At 42.6% G+C, this 25459-nt stretch overlaps 1 protein-coding gene across 8 annotated transcripts in view; it reads left to right on the forward strand.

Annotated features, from left to right (window-relative positions):
- LOC139273173 (TPR and ankyrin repeat-containing protein 1-like) overlaps positions 1 to 25459 on the forward strand; it is a 129513-nt gene that overhangs the window by 91428 nt on the left and 12626 nt on the right. For all 8 annotated transcript variants that reach the window (XM_070889711.1, XM_070889719.1, XM_070889728.1 and 5 more), the window contains 9 exons: positions 785 to 3658; positions 8487 to 8686; positions 9632 to 9769; positions 11346 to 11486; positions 19382 to 19538; positions 20220 to 20308; positions 21516 to 21619; positions 22979 to 23111; positions 23759 to 23904. In XM_070889711.1, the coding sequence (XP_070745812.1) occupies positions 785 to 3658; positions 8487 to 8686; positions 9632 to 9769; positions 11346 to 11486; positions 19382 to 19538; positions 20220 to 20308; positions 21516 to 21619; positions 22979 to 23111; positions 23759 to 23904 (3982 nt within the window). The remainder of the gene's footprint in view (positions 1 to 784; positions 3659 to 8486; positions 8687 to 9631; positions 9770 to 11345; positions 11487 to 19381; positions 19539 to 20219; positions 20309 to 21515; positions 21620 to 22978; positions 23112 to 23758; positions 23905 to 25459) is intronic.

Genomic DNA, 25459 nt, shown 5'->3' on the forward strand with positions numbered 1-25459 from the left:
TTACTTTATTTTAAATACATTCTGTGTAGATTGACTCTCTCCCACACCCTCCCCCCCCCCCCCCCAAAAAAAAATGTTTAGTAGTATCACCCCCTTTGAGGAGGAGGAGGGAGAGCTCGGAGGGCATTTGACTCATAGGCCAGGCTCACCTGACCCACATTACTGCCAGTCTACACGAAATAGGATCTAAGTTAGGCTTTCTGTTGGGAGTGTTATTTTTTGTGGGGGCATTCCATTATAGGCAGGATATAAGTTGCAGTACAAGTCCACGAGGATGTTGCCAGGGTTGAGTGATCATAGTTATGAAGAGCGACTTGAGCTGGCTAAGAGGAGACCTGGTAGAGGTCTTCAAGGTTACAATCGAGTAAATAGTGCTTGTTTCCATTGGTGGGTGGGATGATAATGAAACGACACAAATTTAAGATCGGTCACAAGAAGTATTAAAGAGAATGTTAGTGCTAATGCCTTTACACAGAGGATGGTTAGAATGGAATTCTGTGCCACAAACCATTGTTGAAGCTGAGTTCGCAAACACTTCTAAAAGATAATTAGATAGTTGCTTCAAAAATAGGAATATTAAGAATAGTACAGGTCGTGAGCAGGGCAGGAGAATGGGTTTAGAGTAGGTGGCTGGCAGTGAGAAATGGGTGCAAATTTGATGGAGCATGTGAGCTGTTTCTGTAACATTCTGTGCTGTCATCTGTGATTTATATTGATCGTTTCTGGGTTGCTGGCATGTCTAGTGTTAAAATATTTTATGGTATCTTTTTTGTTCTACTTGCAGATGAATTTGGTTTGCACATACTGAAATATCTGTTGGAAAAGTACAGCTCTGATGCAGCTAGTTTTGCGTACCTCAATCCCAGCTCTCAGGATAAGGATGGAAATACCGTGCTGCACATCATATTTTACAAACCCCATTCTAAAAATCACGAGGAACTAATGGATCTGATCACCAAGTTTGAAATCAGCAACAAGATAAAGAACAAGGAAGGGAAACTATTTACATACAAAATTAAAAAAGACGACCCTCGGTTCATCACGTGGAATAAAATGGTATCACGAAACCGAAAGAAAAGAGAACAAACTGACCAGAGCCAGAAGTTGCGGGCTTCAAAAAGTGTGAAGAATGTAATGAGCAGAAAGCGACTGTCTCACCAGACGAGCGAGACATTGGAGAGTTCACACCCTGACCTGCTGCATCATCTTAATGACTCCTGTGACGCCCTCCCTCAAGTGGAATTAGAAGGACATCCGCTTAAATCAAAGGATGAAGCAAGCATCGCTTTAACTTTGGAAGAAATCCTCGTGAATGAAATTGCAAAAATGATTCAACAACTTAGCGTGACCGAGACTCCGACAGAAGCAACCCCTTCAAAACTGCCCCTTTCCGACACTTTGCTCGGTCATTCAACTCAGACTTTGGAAGCGAGGGCTCCAGTTCTCGAAACTGGCCTGTTCCAAAATGCTGATAATGTTGAAGCTGTAATGTTGAATGGGGCCACAGAGCATGCAGACTGTGCTTCAGTACGGCAAGACCCGAGACCTGAAGAAGTGACAGATCTACAAGACCTGGACTTCGACAATATGACATGGGAGATCGAATGTACATCAGAGTTGTTGAAGAAGCTCGGTTGCAGAGACGTACCTCAGCAGATGAAAGCAAAAACTGTAAAGGTGATTCGGCAACTTGGCAATGGAGAATGGACTCAAAGCCTTCAGAAACCACTCAAACACCTGAATAGCCCCATCAAGCTTTACGAAGCTAAACTTGACAAAGGAGCAAGATTGCTATGGGAACTAGCAGTGGACTTTTCACCACGCTGCAGTGAAAAGCCAGAGAAAATCTTTGAATCGGAGCTTTCTTCTCATCCTCAGGAGAGAGTCACAGGAAGGGTATACAGTGAGATTATTCGAATCTGGGATATCATCTTGGATCACAATAAACTCAAACGTGCATTGGATATGATCTCCAGTTCTTACAACCGTGGGGCATCCTGCATCCTCCGGAAGAAGCTCAAAGGGATAAACAAAGCTGTGCTTACCTCAAATTTAAATGTCCAAAAGAGGATCCCATTGATCTTTGTGGAATATGTTGATTGGAAAGAACTGAAAGAAAAAATATCTGAATACTTCCCACCTGCTAGTGCATTGGAGACAGAGTATAACATAATGAAGTTCCACAGCTTTAGCACCAATATGGCTCTTAACATCATTACTAACCTGGAGTCCAGAGTTGAATATCCTTTTAGAGTGGGAGAGTTAGAGTATGCAATAATTGATCTTGTCCCTAAGCCGTTACAGGCAATCATTCTGATTGGACGAAGTGGAACGGGGAAGACCACTTGCTGTCTCTACAGACTTTGGAAAAGTTTCCAACGGTACTGGGAGAAAACGCAAGAGGTTGGAAGCCCCTGGCTGGTGCGACAGATTTGGCATAAAAGGAAAATCGGGATTGTGGATGATGGCGAAAAGGAAGCAGCAATGATAGATGGCAGAACAGATCACTCTGATTGTGCCAATGGGGAGAAATATTTTGAATCAATGGACCAAAGCTGTGATTTGGATCAGAATGGAAAGGCATTTGACAATTGTGGCAGTGAGTTGACAAATGGTCATGAAGATGTACCAGTGAATCCAGATGGTGCTGACAAACTTGAGCACTTGCACCAAATTTTTGTTACCAAAAACCATGTCTTGTGCCAGGAAGTCTTGAAAAGCTTTATGGAACTTAGCAAGTCTACCAAAGCTACGGGCCACTTCAAACCTCTAGAACCTACAATTTACAGACTTCAGGACATTAAGGATGAGAACTTCCCCCTGTTCATAACCTCAAAACAATTGCTGTTGCTAATTGATGCATCCTTGCCAGAACCTTTTTTCCCTCGAAATGAAGATGGCAGTCTAAAAAGGAATATTGTGGGTTGGTCTGTTCAAGAAGATATGACCATACCAGATTTAGGAGACGAGGATGAAGAAGAGGAGAATGAAGGAGAGTTTCTAGATGATGAACGTCGGGTTGCAGAGGGTCATGCCACCAAAGAATTTGATCCTCGTGTCTTTGTGACTTATGAGGTATTTGCACGTGATCTTTGGCCCAAAATGGTAAAAGGCAAACCTCAGTTTAATCCAGCTTTGGTGTGGAAGGAGATCAAGTCCTTTTTGAAGGGTTCTATTGAGGCTTTAAATAGTCCTCAAGGCTGCCTAACAGAAGAACAGTACATTAAACTGGGAAGGAAGAGAGCACCAAACTTCCAGGAAGACAGAACTGAAATCTACCGCTTCTTCCACATGTATCAGCAGATAAAATCACACTGGAGATACTTTGATGAGGAAGACTTGCTTTTCAGCCTGTCGCTGCGATTATCCAAGTTAGATGAACTGCCCTGGTCTATTCATGAACTGTATGGGGATGAAATACAGGACTTTACCCAAGCAGAGCTTGCCACCCTTATGAAGTGCATCAATGACCCAAATTCCATGTTCCTTACTGGTGATACAGCTCAAAGCATAATGAAGGGGGTGGCTTTTCGTTTCAGTGATCTACGATCCCTCTTTTATTATGCCCATGATTCCAATCACGATGACAAGAAACAGTATAATGTAATAGTGCCAAGCAGAATATACCAACTGCATCAGAACTACCGATCACATTCAGGTATTGCCTCCAGATCGCTATTCGATAAATTAACTAACTGAGAACGAATGTATAAAAAATTTTTTTTAAAAGAGATGAGAATTTTACTGATTTTGTGTCCTTGAACAGAGAATTTCATAACCAAGTTCTCTGAAGTCTCGAATCCAGTGGTTGCTCCTTTCTAAACCTTTTCTATGTCCTTTCTGAGATTATGGGGACCAAAGCTAGTCACCATACTGCAGAACTGACCTCACCGTTCATCTGTATGTTGTCAGTTTAACTTTTCTGGATGAGCAGAAATTTTCTCCAATTAAATATTGGGCAGACCGAAGCCATTGTTTTCGGTCCCCGCCATAAACTCTGTGCCCTAGCCACTGACTCCATTCCTCTCCCCAACTTCTGTCTAAGGCTGAACCACACTGTTCGCAACCTTGGTGTCATATTTGACCCTGAAATGAGCTTTCGACCGCATAACTACCACCGCTATTTTCCACCTCCCTAACGTCGTCTCCGCCCTTGCCTCAGCTCAACTGCTGCATGAAATCCTCATCCATGCCTTTGTTAACTCTAGACTTGACTATTCCAATGCACTCCTAGCTCGCCTCCCACATTTTATCCTACGTAAACTAGAGGTGATCTAAACCTCGGCTGCCCGTGTCCTAACTCGCACCAAGTGCCGCTCACCCATCGCCCCTGTGCTCGCTGACTTACATTAGCTCCCAGTTGAGCAACGCCTCGATTTCAAAATTCTCATCTTGTTTTCAAATCCTTCCATGGCCTTGCCCCTCCTTATCCCCACAACCTCCCCGAGATATCTGCGCTCCTTTAATTCTGCCCTCTTTTGAGCATTCCTGAATATAATCGTACAGCCCATTGGTGGCCGTGCCTTCTGTTGGCCCTAAGCTCTGGAATTCTCTGCCTAAACCTCTCCGCGTCTCTACCTCTCTTTCCACCTTCAAGATGCTCCTTAAAACCTACCTCTTTGTAAGCTTTTGGTCACCTGCGCTAATTTCTCCTTATGTGGCTCAGTGTCAACTCTTTAGTCTCATAATACTCCTGTGAAGCGCCTTGGAACGTTTTACTATGTTAACGGCGCTATATAAATACAAGTTGTTGTTGGTCTGACTTTTTAATCCGGTACCTTTGGATGAATATCCAGTTTGCCTCGTTGATAATTGCTTTACTATAATCAAATTCTTTCAGGGTTTGACGAATGATTTCTCATTTTGCCAGTAGTGTTTCAAAGGAGAACCTTTTCATGTTTGGTATGCATTTCCCGTTATCTATTCCTGTATGCATTACCCAGCATTTATTCAGAGTCACATCTATCTGCCATATCTCAGTCTATATGTGTAATTGATCCAAATCTCGGGGTTCAAGTCCCACTCCAAAGACTTCAGCACGTAATCCAGGCTGCCACTTCAGTGCAGTACTGAAGGAGTGCTGCACTGTCGGAGGTGCCATCTTTCAGATTAGGTGTTAAACCGAGGCCCCATCTGCGCTCTTGGGTGGACGTAAGAGATCCCATGACACTATGTTGAAGAAGAACAGGGGTATACTGGGTAATATTCATCCCTCAACCAACATCACCCAAACAGATTGGTCATTAATCTCGAAGCTGTTAGTGGGGCCTTGCTTTGCACAAATGGCATGCCATGTTTACCTCCATAACAACGAATGCATATTAAAAGTACTAAATTATCTGTAAAGTGCTTTGGAATATCCTGAGGTTGTGAAAGGCACTATATAAATGCAAGTACATTTTTTGAAGCTGAGTTCCTTTCAGCAATTTAGCAGAACCACTGCAGGCATCATGTTCCATATCATTCACAAATATTGTAAACTGCGTGTTGCTAAATGGATTCCTGTGCTTACGCAGAGAGCATTCCATTTACCTCCATACTTTGTCTTCTGTTGATGAGCCAAATCTTAAACCATCTAAACAATTCATCTGTTTCCTAACACCCAAAGTTGATATGCTGGTGGTTAAAGCAGAAAAGGTTAAGAGGAGATTTGATTGAGGTGTTCAAAATTGTGAAGGGTTGAGTAATAAGGGGAGGTTGAGAGTAAATAAGGAGAAAATGTTTCCAGTGGCAGGTGGGTCAGTAATCAGAGGACACAGATTTAAGGCAATTGACAGATATACCAGAAGTAACATGAGGGGGATAGAATTTGCGTAACAAGTTATTATGATCTGGTAGGGTGGTGGAAGCAGATTCAGTGGCAAACTTCAAAAGAGAATTGGTTAAATACTTTAAGGGGAAAAGTTTGCAGGGCTGTGAGGAAAGAGCAGGAGTGTGGGACAAATTTGATAGCTCTTTCAATGAGCCAGCACAGGCACGATGGGCCGAATGGCCTCCTGAGCTGTATCATTCTATAATTCGAACGTTGCCAAGCCCCTTGAAAGCAAGTTCTTCAATGGTATTGCATCCTGTTTAGATTCCCTGATTTACCAGTCTTTTTAATAACTTTCGAGCTTATGCACTTTGAGTAAATATGCTCATATTGGAAAAGAAATTTCCTTGGGAGATGACTGGCAACTGTTTGAGAATGAGTTTTAACTAGTTGGGCCTGGGAGATGGATGATTAACAATTACCACCGGCATTAATGAGAAATAGAGTGCATATTTAACAGAAAATCATCTTTGTACGCACGTAACTGAGCAGAATAATGTGGAAATACTATTTTTTTTATTCTTTACAAAATTAATTCTCCACAGTACCTTCCAAATTAAAATTATTTTTACAAATCCTTTAGGTTCTCCATTAGTGATGGGTGACAATTTCCCATTTCTGCTCTGTTACCTGGTGCACGGGAGTGGCCAGCCTGGAGTGAAAGGAGGCTCACCGCTCATGTTCCCTTCCTTTTGGGGAAATATCTAGCTTCTGCTTGCCATCACCCATATATACCGTACCGAAATCGGTAGTTTGCTACATCGGCTATGCAGTTATAAACTATATTTGGCTCCTTTTTATACGTTACATTCTGAAAATACATAATGGGAAAAGTACAGTAATGGGCAAGATTACATAATCTGCCACTGAGGATTTAAAGCAGGCCCATTGATATCATTGCCTAGCCATCGGTGTTGCTACAGTGCTGCTGTTTTAGTCACATGCACTAATTTTAATAGAAAACACCTTTACACATAATACAGGTAAATGTACTTCCCATGTATATTTACTTAACAAATATCTACCACCATTCAGTGTGAAGCTTGCAGTCTTTCTCTTTCACCAAAGTTTGGAATTCTGGCATGAATTTATCAGGCACTGCACATGTTAGTGCTGTTTTGGACTCCTAACCTGAGGAAGAACATTCATGCTATTGAGGGAGTGCAGCGAAGGTTCACCAGACTGATTCCCGGGATGGCAGGACTGACATATGAAGAAAGACTGGATCGACTAGGCTTATATTCACTGGAATTTAGAAGAATGAGAGGGGATCTCATAGAAGCATATAAAATTCTGACGGGACTGGACAGGCTAGATGCAGGAAGAATGTTCCCGATGTTGGGGAAGTCCAGAACCAGGGGTCACAGTCTAAGGATAAGGGGTAAGCCATTTAGGACGGAGATGAGGAGAAACTTCTTCACTCAGAGAATTGTGAACCTGTGGAATTCTCTACCACAGAAAGTTGTTGAGGCCAGTTCGTTAGATATATTCAAAAGGGAGTTAGATGTGGCCCTTACGGCTAAAGGAATCAAGGGGTATGGAGAGAAAGCAGGAATGGGGTACTGAAGTTGCATGATCAGCCATGATCATATTGAATGGTGGTGCAGGCTCGAAGGGCCGAATGGCCTGCTCCTGCACCTATTTTATATGTTTCTAGGCTTTTGTCCAGCAGTTGCGAGCAGTACTCAGTGATTGCTGAGAATGCTGACGTGCACAATGAGATGCTCCAGACTCGCTCTTGCTCTCCATCCAGAACACGGTTGAATGCTGCTTACCCTTTGCCATGGCCTTCCTTTGCTTCCGAGTAAAAAGGTTGTGGGTTTCAGCCACACTCCAGCGATTTGAGCACATAATCTAGGCTGACACTTCAGTGCAGTACTGAGGGAGTCTTGCACTGATGGAGGTGCCGTCTTTCGGATGAGGTGTTAAACTGTCTGACCTCTTGAGTGGATGTAAAAGATCCCACACTAGTATTTCAATGAAGAGCAGGGGAGATCTCCCCGGTGTCCTGGCCAACATTTATCCATCAACCAATATCACTAAAACAGATTATCTGGTCATATATATCTGTGCTGTTTCTGGAACCTTGCTGTGCTCAAATTGGCTGCTGTATTTCCTACATTACAACAGAGACTGCACTTCCAAAATACTTAATTGGCTATAAAGGGTTTTGGGTCATCAGGTTGTGAAAGGCGCTATATAAATGCAAGTCTGTCTTCTGCTGGCCTGGAGTGGTTATTTCGATTGGTTGAACTGTCCATGATCACAGCTCCCCCTGCATGTACCTTTGCTGGTGTTACCATAGTGCTGAAGTCCAGCATTTTCACCCGTGTTGCACACCATTTTAGCAGATAACTAATAAGCAGTAACCAAGAAAACAAAACACACACAACGATCAAAAATCACTCACGCACTCTGTTTTTCACCGTACCATTTTACTAACGATCAAACAAAAGGGTTAAAGTACACGTGCATACGGCATGTGTATATGTGTATTGACGACTGTCAGTGTTTTTTTTTATTTACCCATCAAAAATGCAAGTAGCTACATCTGGATTCTCAATTAGCCACGTATTGGATAGCACTGTTCTAGGCATCGATGAGCTGTGATTAGAATTATTAAAGTATTTGTGTGCTTTATATTGATTAACGCAAGTTCCTTGTGTATATTTAGGAATTTTGAATTTAGCCTCGGGTGTAGTGGATCTTCTCCAGTGCTATTTTCCGGAGTCCTTTGATCGCTTGCCGAGAGACACTGGCCTCTTTGACGGACCAAAACCATCTCTCCTGGAGTCCTGCAGTGTCAGTGACTTGGCTATTTTGCTTAGAGGGAACAAACGTAAATCCCAGCCAATAGAATTTGGTGCTCATCAGGTTTGCATTTATACATCTATCACATGTATTTCAGTTGCTAAAGTCATTCTGATATGTTCTGTGAGGAGGTTGGAAATAAACCATTTAGACTATGAGTAGAACTTAGTGACCGATTTAATTCATAGAAGATACGCAAGGGGAAACTGGAGATCATGAAGTTTATAGCAAAGGGCGAGGTTCTCTTTTGTCGATAGCATCACTGGCACAGAGACAGAAATCATAGGGAGAACGCACCTGAATTCCCAATACTACAAATGCAGAATAAACCTTCCTCTATTCTGCCCCAGCAATGTGTCTCAGCCCCACCCAGAAGAGCAGGCCTGACTGCACCAGTGTGACATTTGCCCATTTCCCAGTCTGAGCCCAAGTCCCAGGTGTGTAAGCACGTGTCTAACCCACTGCGCCATCCATTTCCCAGACACCTTAAAAAGAGGCATCCCTGTTCGCAATTCCCTGGAATGCAGAAGAAAGACAGATTACTTCCCTGATGGTATAATTCTTCATATGACTTTCATGTGACACACACCACTGTCACCACCCATTCATCCTCGCAAGGGTATGGGGGTGGGGGGGGGGGGGGAAGGAGGAGAGGGTGCGGTTAATGTTGAATGGTTAGCCAGCTTCAGTTTAGTTTCGGGTTCGAACAAACTGATGCAATGAATGCAGGTCTTGGGAATGAGAAACCGCGTGCAACACCACCTATTGAGTGACACTCCTGAGTGCGTTCAGAATGTCGATCCTATCTAGCTACGGTATATTCTCGTATTTTGGAGCATGTATACTGTTCAAAGAATGAAGAAGACCATGTCTATATTTTTATGACAGGTAAGTGAGTTGTGCAAATGATCAGTGGGTTGAGATTGTGTGGTCATCAGCATTGCCCATGTTAAATTGACAGGCAAACATACGGTTCTTGTTTTAATTTTTTAACACAATATGTTGCAGGTTATTCTGGTCACAAGCGAAAAGGCAAAGGATACAATACCAGAAGAGCTTAACCTGGCCCTGGTTCTGACAATATATGAAGCCAAAGGTTTGGAATTCGATGATGTCCTACTCTATAATTTCTTCACAGATTCTGAGGTAATAGCTCAGATATGTGTTTATTTGGATGTTGGTAGTCACTATGCTCTTTTTTTCCAGCTAGTTTTTATTTCCACATCCCCAGTGTACTGGTCTCTTAACCAATCTGAGGTGTGGAGGAGGTTGAATGCAAATGAATGTCCCACCATGACCTTGTACAGTGTGTTGGACCTGGTATACCCTATGCCCCTGCTCCGCAATGAAATGTTTCTGTAAAAAGCTATTGAGTTAGTCTTCCAAGCAGATTTTAACATCAAAATCAGTAAAAACATGTTATTATTCTGAATAATTCCAGTGGTGTTGAATTTTAAATAAGGGTGAATTGGCATTGCTTTCTTTCTTTCTAAAAGGAACAAAGAAAGAAAGACAGAAGCTCGGGACATCCTGAATTGCTTCGCAATCATTGAAATATTTTGCAATCTACAGAAACGCGGCAGCCAATTTGTACCCACAACCTTCTGAGGTTAGAGTGCTACCACCATGTGTTGGTTGACACCTACTACTAGGCTGTACTGGGGGATGAAGCAAACAAATTCCAAGCTACTACCAGTCTGCATGTTTTAACAAGCTTGGTTCTTGCAGGCCATATGTGTGACACATGTTTTATATTAATCACCAATTAATATGTCTTTATATCATTGTGTTCATACACAAGATGGAGCTGCATTTGCTGATTCTGATCATCTTTAAGGCAGATATCTTGTGTTGCCTGGTTTGGGGTGGATCAGTGATGTGTGTGGTAATAATATTGACCTTGATATTGGTGGGGGAGGCTGAGGTTGAGGCTGTAATCAGGAGATGGGGTATTGTCGCAATCGGGGGAGGGGGAGGCTTTGTGCACGATCACTGGGCAAGCTCTGAGTGGGGGAGAGGGAGAGATGCGGGCTCTGATCGTGGGGGAGGGGGAAGCCTTTGATTGAGGTGGGGGAAGGTGAGCACTGATTAGGGGGAGAGGAGGAGGCTCTGATCGGGGAGGGGGGTGGGGAAGGCTCTGATCCCGGGGGGGGGGGCGCGGGGTGCAGCAGCGGGCTCTGATCCGTTGGGGGGGGGGGGGGATGTGGTGAGAGGCGGGCTCTGATTGGGGGGGGGGGAGGGAGAGATGGGCTCTGATCGGGGGGAGGAGATAGTGAGAGGTGGGCTTTGATCGGGGTGGGGGTGGGCGGGGAGAGACGAGCTCTGATCGGGGGGGGGAAGGTGGGCTCTGATCGGGGGGGTGGGGGGAGGAGAGAGATGGGCTCTGATCGTGGGGAGGGGGAAGAGACGAGCTCTGAGTTTGTGGGGGGGGCAGAGAGGCAAGCTCTGATCGGGGGTGGGAGAGGTGGGCTCTGATTGGGTTAGGGAGAGTCTCTGTACTAGGATGGGGGTAGGTGATCCCCGTTATTATAACCCGCCCCCCAACCCGATTTCTGCCAGGTGGGGGCAGTTAAAATTGGGATCATTGTGTCTGGATGAAACTGGTATGGAGAGTGGGATTAAACTGGGAAGTGAGGAGAGTGTTGTTAGTGAATTTTCACACTGCTTTTAATTGTGAATTACCTTGAGGAATGTACCATGTTTTCTTTGCTTTTCTCTTCAGGCTGATAAGGAATGGAGGGTCATCTCCTCCTTTCAACCTTCACCTCAGTCAAAAGACAACTATGGGCCATTACTGGAGCAACTGATAGACGATATTGTTCCACAAACCAGGCCCCTTGAATTCAATGCGGAGCTGCACAAGGTAAAACTGGTTTATTATGCTTTCTGATGTAATTTTTTGTAAAGTAAAGGGGTTTACTCCAATCTTCTATTAGGTGTGTGTCTGTGCTGTTAGGGCTTTCATACCTGTTGGCTGACATTTCTAACTGACCTAGTTGCTGTTTCTGTTGAAGATGAAGAATTGCCTTTTGTATTGGGTCTAGTTCATTTGTAAGAAGTCCCAGACTAAGTGGCCACCCAGTCATAGCCAATGGGTGGAAAATCTAATCCCACAATTGTTTTTTATTTGTTTCGCCTCCATAGATATATTTTCATCTTTCCATGGTTGGAGAGTACTTCAAATATTTATCCACTTTTCCCTTTTAAAAGATGTAACCATTTCCGCTTCAACCATTCACTGTGACAAACCATTCCTTGTTCCAAAACTCTGCATAAAGTAATTTTTCCTAACCCCTCTGCTCATTCTCTTAAATTGATGATCACTTGTCACTCACTCCTCAATCAACGGCAATAGTCTTTCCCTGTTCACCTTATCAAAACCCTTCATAATATTAAAAACCTCAATTAAATCTCCTCTTTGCCTTCTGTGCTCGAGTGGTTATAATCCCAGTATCTTAAATCTCACTTCTTTACATGGAATTACATAGAACATATAGCACAGAAACAGGCCACTTGACCCATGCCAGTGTTTATGCGCCACTCAAGCCTCCTCCCCATTTTCTTCATTTAAATCTATCAGCATAACCCTCTATTCCCTTCTCCCTCATATGCTTATCTAGCTTTCCCTTAAATGTATTTATACTATTCGTTTCAACTACTCCCTGTGGTAGCGAGTTCCACATTCTCACCACTCTCTGGATAAAGAAGTTTCTTCTGAATTCCCAATTTGATTTCTTGGTGATGAACTTATATTAATAGCCTCTAGTTTTGCTCTTCCCCACAAATGGAAGCACTGTCTATGTGTCTACTCTATAAAAAAAACTTTCAGAATTTTAAAGACCTCTATTCGGTCACCCCTCAGCCTTCTCTTTTCAAAAGAAAAGAGACCCAGCCTGTTCATCCTTTCCTGATAGGTTTCCCCTTGTACTTCTGGTATAATCCTTGTAAATATTTTTTGCACCCTCTCCAGTGCCTCTATATCCTTTTTATAATCTGGTGACCAGAATTGTATGCAGTACACCAAGTGTGGTTGAACCAAGGTTCAATACAAGTTTAGCCTAACTTCTCTACTTTTCATTTCTATACCTAAAGAAATAAACCCTAGTGCTTGGTTTGCTTTAGTGATTTGTGTATTTGTATTCCTAGATCTCTTTGCTCCCCTGCGCTATTTAGATTCTTATTTTCCAAATAATATGTGGCGTCCTTATTTTTCTTACCAAAATGCAATACCTCGCATTTACCTATGTTGAAATTCTTTTACCAATTATATGCCCAATCTTCAAATTAATTAATATTGTCTTGTAATTTGCTGACGTCCTCCCAATTTGGTGTCGTCCACAAATTTAGAAATTGTGTTTTTGATTACAAATTCTAAATTGTGAACAACAGTGGTCCCAGCATTGATCCTTGTGGGACCCTACTTCCCACCTTCTGCTACCCTTTACCCCTACTCACTGCTTTCTGTCTTTTCAGCCAGCTAGCTATCCATTCTGCTCATTTTCTTCTGACTCCACATGCTTTGGCCTTACTCATTAGTCTATTATGAAGTACCTTGTCGAAGGTCTTTTGAAAATCTAGGTATAGTACATCTACAACATTACTCTTGTCTACTCTCTCTGTTGCCTCCTCAAAGAATTCTGAGGTTGGTCAAGCAAAACTTTACCTTTTTAAAATCCATGTTGACTATTCAGTATTTTTTATTTCTCGAACATTTTCTATTTTTTCCTTTAGTAGGAATTCCTTTATTTTTCCTACTACTGATAAGCTAACTGGTGGTGACTAGTTGGGTACCACAAGGTTCAGTGCTGGGATCCCAGCTATTTACAATATACATTAATGATTTAGACGAAGGAATTGATTGTAATATCTCCAAGTTTGCAGATGACACTAAGCTGGGTGACAGTGTGAGCAGGTTAGGTGCGTGGGCAAATGCATGGCAGATGCAGTATAATGTGGATAAATGTGAGGTTATCCACTTTGGTGGCAAAAACAGGACGGCAGATTATTATCTGAAAGGTGACAGATTAGTAAAAGGGGAGGTGCAACGAGACCTGGGTGTCATGGTACATCAGTCATTGAAAGTTAACATACAGGTACAGCAGGTGGCGAAGAAGGCAAATGGCATGTTGGCCTTCATAGCGAGAGGATTTGAGTATAGAAGCAGGGAGGTCTTACTACAGTTGTACAGGGCCTTGGTGAGACCACACCTTGAATATTGTGTACAGTTTTGGTCTCCTAATCTGAGGAAGGACATTCTTGCTATTGAGGGAGTGCAGCGAAGATTCACCAGACTGATTCCCGGGATGGCAGGACTGACATATGAAGAAAGACTGAATCGACTAGGCTTATATTCAGTGGAATTTAGAAGAATGAGAGGGGATCTCATAGAAAGATATAAAATTCTGACGGGATTGGACAGGTAAATGCAGGAAGAATGTTCCCGATGTTGGGGAAATCCAGAACCAGGAATCACAGTCGAAACAAAAAGGGCAAGCCATGTAGGACCGAGATGAGGAGAAGCTTCTTCACTCAGAGAATTGTGAGCATGTGGAATTCTTAACCACAGAAAGTTGTTGAGGCCAGTTCGTTAGATATATTCAAATGGGAGTTAGATGTGGCCCTTACGGCTAAAGGGATCAAGGGGTATGGAGAGAAAGCAGGAAAGGGGTACTGAAGTGCATGATCAGCCATGATCATATTGAATGGTGGTGCAGGCTCGAAGGGCCGAATGGCCTACTCCTGCACCTATTTTCTATGTTTCTATGGTCTATAGTCCCCTGGACATGTTCTACTCCCTTCTTAAATATAGGTATAATGTTAGATATCCGCCTATTCACTGGCACAATACCCTTTTCTAGAATTATTAAATATGTGCAATAGTGCTATCTCTTCTAGATTCCTTTAAAATGCGTGGATTCAATGCGCCCAGACCAGGGGCTAGAACCTCAACTTTTGTGCTTATCGCCCAAAAATGGGCGTTATTTCCAGTGTCGGCTGTAAAAAAGAGTTTTCAGATCGCCGGCTTCTCGCCCATTCTCAAAACACCTCGTTTACATTTTTGAAAATGGGCGTTGCCGCGAGCGATATCAAATGGGCGGTAGAGTACATTTTTTTTGACCTACCGTAAAGTGTGGCCATCCTTAGCAACAGCATGGCAACGCTCGATTCCCACGATTCAGGAGGTCAAGGGTCATCAAGACATGTGCAGAAGAGGAGACGGAGAGAGAGAGGGAGTTCAGAGGAATTGAAAGCGTGTGTGGCTGTTGTGGGAGGCATGACGGAGATTCAGCAGTAGCAAAAAGGCTACTAAGCACCAAGAACATAGTTGGCACCGAGTTTTTGTCCAACAAATAAGATATAACATGGAAGGGATGGAGGAGGCCCTGGAGTTGGTAGCCAGGAACACTGGTGGCAGAGGGCTCCCAGTGGTCCCCGAGCGTGGCACTCCACCCCTAGGTTCCGCATCACCACTGCGAACGACGATGAGAACAAGGATCAAGATCCTGCTTCTGCATCAGAGAATGTTGCCCCCCGCTCCCGTACCCGTACAGCCACCGCATCTGCCTTCATCACCCCCCCCGATGAGGTACTGCCTGAGGAGCTCCTCGGCCAGGCGCCGTGGAACGAGGAGGGGAAAGGGGTAGAGGTGAGGAGAAGGAAGAGGGGGGGAAGGAAAGTGAGGTGCATGTGGGCAGGTGATGGCTGTGTTATATCTCCATCTGGGTGTATGCAATTTTTTGCAATGCATGGGGGCTGGGGACCATGCTTTTGCTTTGCCTTTGTATTCTGTGTTGATGGACATGTTGAGCATGTGATTTATGTCAATGGTGGAAAAAGTGGGGTGTGGGCAGGGGTTGGGTGTTATTGGCTGTGATACTTAGGATTTCAGACCAATGTTGGTATTAAAGTTTTGTTATTGAACATAACCTTGTTGTGCATTGTCTTAGATAGCTGGACCGTTACACACTGGCGATTCCTTACCATGAAAGGGTTAAATACAATTTAACATCAGTCAACGTAAACTTTTAACTGGCACCAAGGTGATGGACACCATTGATGTCTGAGCTGCACACACAGCAGTGTGTCAGCAGAGTCACACATCAGCACTCTTTCAGGCAAATCTTTCCGATATCAGCTCCTCATGCAAGGGTGGGATTTAACAAATGCCAGCCACACTGCTAACATTCGTTCCAGTTAGTTCCACTTTTTGTGGGCAGTTTTTTGAATGAGCGATATTGTGGGCGATATCTGTGCGAGGTGGTGAAATTGATGATGGGCGATCTCCATGGCCACTAGACAAAAAACAGTGGCCAGTCGTTCATATTGAATCTTGGCGTTAATTCCGTGCGGAAAGTAACGCGGATGATATTATAGGCGTTGATTTCCCCCATTCTGCTGATTCCGCCCAAAAAGTGGGCAGGCGGTAATATTTTTTCCTGGCGTTAAGCCCATTGGGAAAATAACGCTTACTGATAAGTCTCCTCAAAAAAAAAGCCCGTCAGTTTCCATTTTGTGCCAAAATGGGCGATATATGGGCGTTATGTCATTTCAGCGGTTAAGTGGGCGTTAAGCATACAAAAAAAGTGGAGGTTCTAGCCCCAGGGGTTTTATCATCTTTGTGGTTGATTAGTTTATTTAATATTTTTCCCTTTTATTTTAAATGCGGTTAGATAATTTCTAATCTCATCTTCCGATGTCATGGCCACCTGATCCGTCTCCCTGGTAAATACTGAAGCAAAATAATGATATAATATTTCTGCCATTTCACTATTGCTGCCTGTGATTTTTATCCTGGCCAACCCTTAGTGGCCCTATTCCCATCTTATCCCGACTTACCGTTTTTTATTGATGTGCCTGTAGAATATTTTACTATTTTGTTTTCTGTTGCTCGATAATTTATTTCATAGTTCTGCTATGCCTTTCTAATTTTTTTTTTGACTTATCTCCTAGTTACTTCGTATTCTTCCTTGTCATGCTCTCCTTGGCTGTCCATGTACTTAGTGTATGTCCCTTTTTCCCTAATGTCTTTATTCATCCATGGTATCTCATTAGTGTTCAGTTTGTTCTTGTTTTTCTGCGGAATATATTTTTCCTCAGCTCTGTTGAACACCGTTTTAAATGTTTTCCAAAGCTGTTCTATATCATTGTTTGCCAATATTGTTGTCCATTTTATTTTCCCAAGTTCTATTCTCAGCCTTTCAAAATTAGATTTTCACCAATCTGTTACCCTGAGCTTTGTCATACTTATGCCCTTCTCAATTATTATCCTAAACCATATTATATTATGGTCACTATTGCCTAGGTGTTCCCTTACTTTTATTTGTATCTGCTCTGATTTATTTCCCATTACCACATCCAGTAGTGAATCTTTCTTTGTTGGGCTTCTTACACGCTGGATTCAGAAGGGGTCCTGTACACATTGCAGGAACTCCATTCCCCTACCTCTTTTTTTGGGCCATTTAATTTTGGGGTAGCTGAATTCCCCCATAATTATTATTCTATGTTTGTTACTCATTTCCCTAATTTGTTTGCATATTTCTTCCTCCACCATTAGGTGGTCTATAGACTACCCCTATTATCTTTTTGGATAAATATTATGTTATCTCTCATAAGTAGAGCTACTCCATCTCCCCTTTTTCCCCACTCTATCTTTTCTAAATATGTTATACTACTCTAAATATGTTATACATCTATCTTAACGTAGTTTTTGAGCCCTGGCCAAATCCTGGTGGATCTACACTGTATTTTGGCCTTCTCTGCTCCTCAGAAATAATACTAGTATCTTGCATCATTCTGTCCCCGTAACTATATTTTCCCATACCTTGTATCATGCTGGTGGATCTACACTGTATGCTCTCTATGACTTTATTGTCCCCTGTGGGCGGAGATGAAAACCCAACATCCCTTAACCCGACCCAAGAGGTCGCCCAATGGCTGCACAAGCGCTGCCAACAAATTGAAGCTCTACGGACAGTTTAAAGTTTGTAAAACTTTTATTATATAAATGCTAACTATCATTGACAAATCAGAAAAATAATTGTTCTACTCTCATCTCACAACACCTAATGCTGGAGGTGTGAAAGTCCACTACAGTGATCAAGACACGTGCATGGAGAACACTTCCCCCAAATGTCCATCCACCACATAAAGACTAAAAGCACATGCAGTCCCTTCACTGGTATATTTTTTAAAATTTTCTCATTCTAACAATGTGATCCCACAAGCAACTGCAGGTGATTTTAGTGGGAAAGCATTCAACACATTAATCTGACATTCTTCTGTACATTGTAGTAACAGGAATGTTAACCCTTATAAAATAAACAGATTAACACTGGTAAAAATAGCAGACAGAAGAATGCGACATGAATGTGTTAAATATTTGTCAACTATTGCCGATGGCAGTAATTTACAGGCTTAATTGTTGTAATTAAATCTTTATGTCCCAAACCATAACTACCTGGGACCATTGTTCTCAATAACAAATGTGCGAATCATGGCACACTCATCTGCACTGCATATAAGTCGCAGTTATGCGTTCCTCCATATCTTGCCTCTTGTGCATCCCCCACTTCCTTCACCCCACAGTTGGCAGTTGTGCATTCAGTTGTCTCGGCCTTAAACTCTGGAATTCCCTCACCAAACCTCTTCACTTTGCCACCTCTCTTTAAGATGGTGCTTAAAACCTACCTCTTTGATCAAGCATTTAGTCACCTGTCCTCATGTCCCCTTTGGCTTGATATCTGATTACTCTCCTGAGAAGTACCTTGGGATGTTTTACTACATTAAAGACTCTATATAAATGCTGTTATTGTTCTTCTATCCCAATATCTCTACATATTTTAATACAACTTTATACAAATCGTGGTTATATGCAAGCAATTCCATCTTATACTTGGATATAGCTTGAATTCTACACATCCCAGTTGCCTTCTTGTCCCAGGTCTTCCGCCTTCTCTTTCTTAACTTGCTATTTTTCCCCCTGGATTGTCACTACCTTTGTCTCTGAAGCATTTTAAACATGCTCTGCCCACTGTGTGCATCCTGTTCTTGCTACATCTTGCCGTCTAGGTGAGAGAAAGTTATGTAATGTGTGGCACACATGCCTGAGGGAGAAAGATACTAATGTAGTACAGGGCAAAGCATGCCTCTGGGGGGAGGAGTTAATAGACTGGATAAAGAACAAAGTGGAGCCGGACTAGTTAAAGAGTGGGAGACTGTGGAGTATAGGAGATTTACCAGGACAGTTGATTCCACAAATGCAAGTCTTTGGGGGTCAGGGCAGAGCTGCGAATAGGCTGATTGCAACCTTCAAGTAGAGAGCAATACAATTGAACTGTAGTATGTCGGACTTCTGCACCTTTGCACGTTCCTTTATTGGATTGGCACCCTCATACAACAGCAGCCAGTGTGCCTTGCAGGTACAAGTGATTGGTGGTTTGCGATAGACCAGCAGCAAATCTCTCGAATTAGTTTTAAAAGATGTAACTATCTGTGGATATAAATTAAATTCCTTTATTTTTCCCTCCTGCATCTCTTGAACCGTTCAGAAAAATGTCACCGCATAGGGAAGAAACCAGTTTCAAATGATTTGCAAACTTCACTATCTATTTATATATTAAACACGTTGCTAAAGTCTTAAAGTAGCACTGTCGCAATTGAGTAAAAGCAATGGCTAATGATCTACTGTGCTGTACATGCTCAAAAATGAATGTCAGTGGTCAGATCTCATCCAAAGGCTCATTGCTTTCTGCACTTTAGCTGCTCAATGGTGAACTGAAACAGTTGTACACAGCCTTCACGAGAGCAAGGGTGAACCTGTGGATCTTTGATGAAAACCAAGGGAAACGTGCCCCGGCCTTCATGTACTTCATCAAAAGAGGTTTCGTCAGAGTCGTCAAGACAGATGAAAACAAAGGTAGGAAAGTAGAGAGATAGAGAACAAAAAGAACAAAGAAACTGTAACTTTACTCTTGCTTTCAATATCCGAACCTACCCAGGCAAATAGTTATTGCTGGCACCTGAAGACCGAAGCTGATTCAAGCAAATGTTTCAGTTTACTTGTTGGGGTGAGAGGGGGAGGAGGGAGGGCGAGACCAGCCTAATTTGCACCCTTCTGTACATCACTGAGACCTTTTTTAAAATCTGTGCACTGTAATCATTCTATAGGTCAAATATTCAGTCATGCTGGCTTCAGTTCTCAGAGCATAGGTGAACTAACTAAACAACTGTAAGGAGTTTTGACCATTTTGGATGGTCCGTTCAGTGAGTAAAATGGTAAGAAATTTGTGACTTTAGCCCTGCTGCAGTCAGGACTTGGAGTAGGGTTTGAACCCATGCCCTTCTGGCTCGGGCAAGATGCCTACCAACTGAGCCAAGCTGATTCTATGGCGCTTAATGGTAACTTTTTTGCAGTACAGAAAGGAGATGAAGCACTTCGTTTACCACTGAAATGAACAAGACATTATGCTTTTGTTTCTCTCCATGTGATCGGAACAGTGTAATATTTCCTGGGTGGTTATCTATATAGGGAAAAGTCACTTTGTTTTACTGAGACAAAGTTAGTTGAAATTGATTTGAAGTAAATGTTTTTTTTCAGAGCTTGATGACAGCATGTTTGTTAAAACTTCCACAAAGCAAGAATGGGCAGAGAGAGGTGACTACTTTGCAAAACATCAGTGTTGGAAGGTGAGAGCTAAACATTGAAGTCAAAATGTGAAACCTTGGTTATGGCTTGCAAACAATCTACCAAAGTCTGGCAGAGGATTTTATGTCTAAGTTGAGGGGTTCATTGTTCCTATTCCTTCAGACTATTGTGTGAGTACTTCTCTCCATCCCAATACAAACGCATTAGTTTTAGGCAAATCTGTTTGGACGGAGGGTGTCACGGAAGAAGGGAAGAATTGCCATGGATTCCTTGTCAGTTTGTACATCCGTACTTGCCACTAGTTAATTGAAGAACATGATGTTGGCAGAGAACACAAAGGAATCCTTGGTTGCTGCGCACCCTTTCAGCCAGAGCTATGGTCCACAGTTTGGGAGGTTACTGTGTAGGGAAAGTGCACAAAAGTAAGGCAAAAGCAAACTCTTAAGAACAGAGCCCAAGAGCCCATTCAGAAAGCTCAAGTTTGTGTTTGATCCTTGACCGAGTTTGTGGTTAATTGCCCTCAATAAATCTAGTTTGTACATCTCATTTACATTTGGCTTCATTTCACTAAAGTGTTCATCAGTCTGCCTTTCAGAAGATTATGGTGTAAAGCCTTTTTAAAAACAGACTTCCAAACTTTGAATATTATTTTATCAGTTCCTAAAGTAGAAAACCCAATGTATAAAATTTAAGGAAATGCAGCTTTGATTTTTTCCCCCCTGAGATTCTTACAACTGTAGTACAGTATAATTTATTTTAAAAGTATTTACTATAATGTTTGGTTGACCGGGGGTGGTGGGGGGGTGGATTTGATGCATCTCATTGGAAGCACTTTTCACTCCAATTACATAGTCTGAGCTCTCCACAGTAACTGTTATCTCAGAAGCTGTTGACTATGTGGGTTACAGGTCGCTGCTGCTTTCTTCTGCATCTCCATGCTGTCAACGGCTGCACGCACGGGTGTGCTTTGGAGAGGGTGCTAAGAGCAGCGGCGAGCTCCAAAATGGTGTTGCATGCCCATTGGCATCACACTCCTAATTAAAATACTTGTAGCGAGCGCAGGCAAAGGCAGCGTTGCTGATCTGCCAATAATGGCGGGCGCTGCAGGACCCACCGGAAGTGAGGCCACCGCCATTCCTTTTTCAGCAAAATGGGCCTGAATGGCCAGCGCCAAACCCTCCAATTTCTAGGCCATGGTTTCTATTTTCTTTGTAAAACATTAAATAAGATTCCTTTTTAATTTGATAGGTTGCTGCCAAGTGCTACCAAAAAGGTGGGGAGGTGGAAAAAGAAAAACTGGCGCTAGCTCATGACGCTGTTCTCAATGTACAGGTCAAAAAAAAAAGCCAGAGGTAAGATCCCCTTAGTGTTTTTAGCACTTCTAATGTCCATCTTTACAATACAGTACAGCTATTGTTTGATTTGACTTGCAGCCTAATGTATTTTTGAAGCTCTGACTAATCTCATTTAGTGAAATATATATGGTTCAAAGCAAGACTAGAAATAAAAAATTGAGTAGCTCACGCAAACCCTTTGAAATAAAGAAAGACTTGCACTTATATAGCGCCTTTCACAACCACCTGACGTCCCATAGTGCTTTACAGCCAATATAGTTACTGTTATAATATGGGAAACACGGCAGTCAATTTGCACGCAACCAGCTCCCACAAACAGCAATGTGATAATGACCAGATAAACTCTTTTTATGTTAATTGAGGGATAAATATTGGCAGGACACCAGGGATAACTCCCCTGCCCTTCTTCAAAATAGTGTCACGGGATCTTTTATGTCAACGTGAGAGAGCAGACGGGCCTCGGTTTAGTGTCACATCCGAAAGATGGCACACTCTGACAGTGCAGCACTCCCTCAGCACTGCACTGGAGTGTCAGCTGAGATTTTTGTGCTCAAGTCTCTGGAGTGGAACTTGAACCCGCAACCTTCTGACTCAGGCGAGGGTGCTACCAACTGAGACACGGCCAACGCTTTTATACTACGTTGGTTCAGTTTTACGAATGGGTGCTTCCGATACAGTGCTTCCCAGCCAGGAGTGCAGATCGGGAATCTATAGGCACGCTCCTCTTAAACGCCTTCGCTGGCATCTGTGGTTCTGGCTGTTTGGCACAGTGCAATACTGTGCCTTTCAAAGTTGTTCTGGTGCCTTTTATTTTCCATATGGGTCTTAGCAGCCCTCACACCTGCTCTTTAATCCTCTGAGATCCTGATGTGATTAATTTTCCCTCCCCTTCCAGTCTTCCAACATAACTCCTTGTCCCTCTCCCACCACACTCACACACATCAGTCTTTGCAACTCTCACTACCAAGCGAGAGAGTTGAGAATGCTACTGTGAGGTGTGGCTATCAGTGTGGGGACGGGAGAGTGGGAGGAGATACCAGACGTCTGGTGCAAGAAGGAAACTTGGAAGCATATTCGAAGGCCAAGCTCTGAGACACATCTAACAATTTTTGTACACAATGATGCATATAATGAGGTAGAAGCACTATGTGGCTGATAAATCTTCCTCATTTGCTCTGTCGATGCCTTGGTGTTTTGGTACGTGGGTACCCAGTGATACGGAGCTCTGAGAGACAGTGCAAGACTTGGACTGCAGCCTCCTTTACAGGCCTCATGAATTACTGAAGGGTTTCTTTTGCAAAAAAATAAAGTGTTTTGACAGTAAATATGGATAAAGTATTTTTTTTCTCTCTGCAGGGAAATTCAGCTGGAATACCTCCAACTGGCTAAGACTTACCTGGAGTGCAAAGTGCCGAAACTCTCACTGAAGTGTTTGAGGAATGCAAAGGAGTACAAGCTCTGTGCAGAATTGTTTGAGAAATTAGGAAAGGCATGTGATCAGTTGTCTTGGCTTTTATAACAGTATTCAGACTACCCCTTGTTTTTAATACCACTTCACTCATCATATAATGGATTAAACTCTGGCACGATGTGGGACAGAATTCCTGTTTCCTTGCGTGCCTGATAATCGTTAGCATTCTCATGTCACGTGCAACATCCACTGCCTTTAACATCCACGCCTCCCACCACCGGCGCAGTGGCTGCAGTGTGTGCTAACTACAGAATGCACTGCAGCAACTCACCAAGGCTTCTTCGCAGCACCTCCCAAACCCGTGACCCCTACCAGCTAGAAGGACAAGGGCAGCAGCTGCATGGGAACACCATCACCTGCAAGTTACCTTCCAAGTTGAACACCATTCCGACTTGGACATATATCGCCGTTTCTGCATTGTGGCTGGGTTAAAATTCTGGAACTCCCTCCCTAACAGCACTCTGGGAGTACCTTCACCACATGGAGTGCAACGGTTCACGAAGAAGGCCGACCGCCACCTTCTCAATAGCAGCTAGGGATGAACAATAAATGCTGGCCTTGCTAGCGATGCTCACATTCCCAGAATTAATTTTAAAAATCATTGACAATCAAATGTCACAACTTAATGTTCAGGCTCATTTTCATTTTTCCCCTTTATCTCTAAGGTGGGAGACGCAGCTTGCTTGTACAGAAAAGCTCAGTGTTTCAGACAATCTGCGAGATGCTTTGAGCAACTGCACAAATTTGAATCAGCGCTCAAAATGCTCTGCCGTGGTGAATTGTACAATGAAGCTGCTCTGGCTGTGGAAAGGTAATGTTTAGACACCGCAATCTGATGTTTGTTCCCTAAATCAAATCTATGCATTTTGCTTGAGGTTTTTTTAAAAAAACGATACTGCTGTAGGAATCTTGGGCTAGAAATTTGCCAGCTTAACACACGTTTCAACGCAATTTTTTTGCGTTAAAAGTGCTTTTTTGTCATTCAATGAAGTCTCACAAAATTTCCCAAAGGTTAAGATTGGCGGTTTCGAAATATTGCCAAAAAGCGGATCGTCCTACATAAAAAAACATACCGCCTAAATTTGGCCGTTTGACAAACTCGTACCTAAGTGAAAAAACAATGCATGAGAAAAGCAGCGTTGCAGCCTCAGAAACATCGTAAGTAGGAAGACCTACAAAAAGGTAAGTTCACGTTTTAAAAAAATTCTTTTTCAGCAATTGATTACGTAAGGGTATTGTTAATGTTTTCTGATTTTTTTTTTTATTTTTGGGGGGAAAAAATTGTGTTTTATCCCCTATATTTTTGACGATATTGGCCTTGCGGTAAAGTTAAAGAGGCCGGCGGTTTCCAACACGAATCCTCCAGCAACGCCGATTTTTATCATCAGGCATATTTTGTGGCCAAATTTATCCCGTTAAAAAATGGTGAAATTTTTATTCTTATTTTTTTCTCAAAAATGATGTTAAAAAACAAATATCGACAGGCTGGTGAATTTCTTATCCCTTATTTCCTACCATCCAACATAAACTTTTATTTAAACTCGTGTCTTTCTTCCTTTTATATAGTTCTCCACATGCCACAAAATTAACTCAGTCATTCAGTGGGTCATGATTACTGGCACTTAAAATCGACCATTGCTTTTTAGTTGTTTCTCTGTTCTTCAGTAGAGGAAAGCAGACAGCTGAGGGCACATTTACATTGCCTTTGAGGCGTTACTGGGTTGTTAGAGGTTGAGAAGTCGAACGGGAACCAGTTCTGTCAAATTCCCGCTGGTTTTAAGCCCGCTCTTTTGTCCGAAGCAGCAGACAAAATATTTTTGTCTGTGAAACCCCTAGTCTCTCTGTTCCTGCACTCCGTTTAAAATTTTACCATTTAGTTCATAATTCCTCTCATTTTTCCTTCCAAAATGCAACACTTCACACTTCTCTGCATTAAATGTCATTTGCCATATGTCTGCCCGTTTCATCAGTTTATGCCTTCCTGAAGTCTGCTACTATCCTCCTCAAGTCCAGGTCATTAATTTATATCAAAAAGAGCAGTGATCCTAATGTTGACCCTTGGGGGACACCCTCCAGTCTGTAAAAAAAAAAATTATTAATTATTACTACTCTGCCTTCTGTCCCTCAGCCAATTTTGTGTCTACGCTGCCACTGTCCCTTTAATCCCACGGGCTACAATTTTGCTAACATATCTTTTTTTCTGAAAGTCCATATACACAACAATCCATACAATCCTCATCAACCCTCTCTGTTATTTCATTGCAGAATTCAATGTTAGGTTTGAATTCAGGTTCATCAGACACGATTTGCCTTAAAAGAAAATGTATTGGGACAACGTATATGTTCTTCCAAGTGATAATTAATTT

Source organism: Pristiophorus japonicus, chromosome 1 (assembly GCF_044704955.1).
Source record: "Pristiophorus japonicus isolate sPriJap1 chromosome 1, sPriJap1.hap1, whole genome shotgun sequence".
In the NCBI taxonomy this organism is placed as follows: Eukaryota; Metazoa; Chordata; class Chondrichthyes; family Pristiophoridae; genus Pristiophorus; species Pristiophorus japonicus.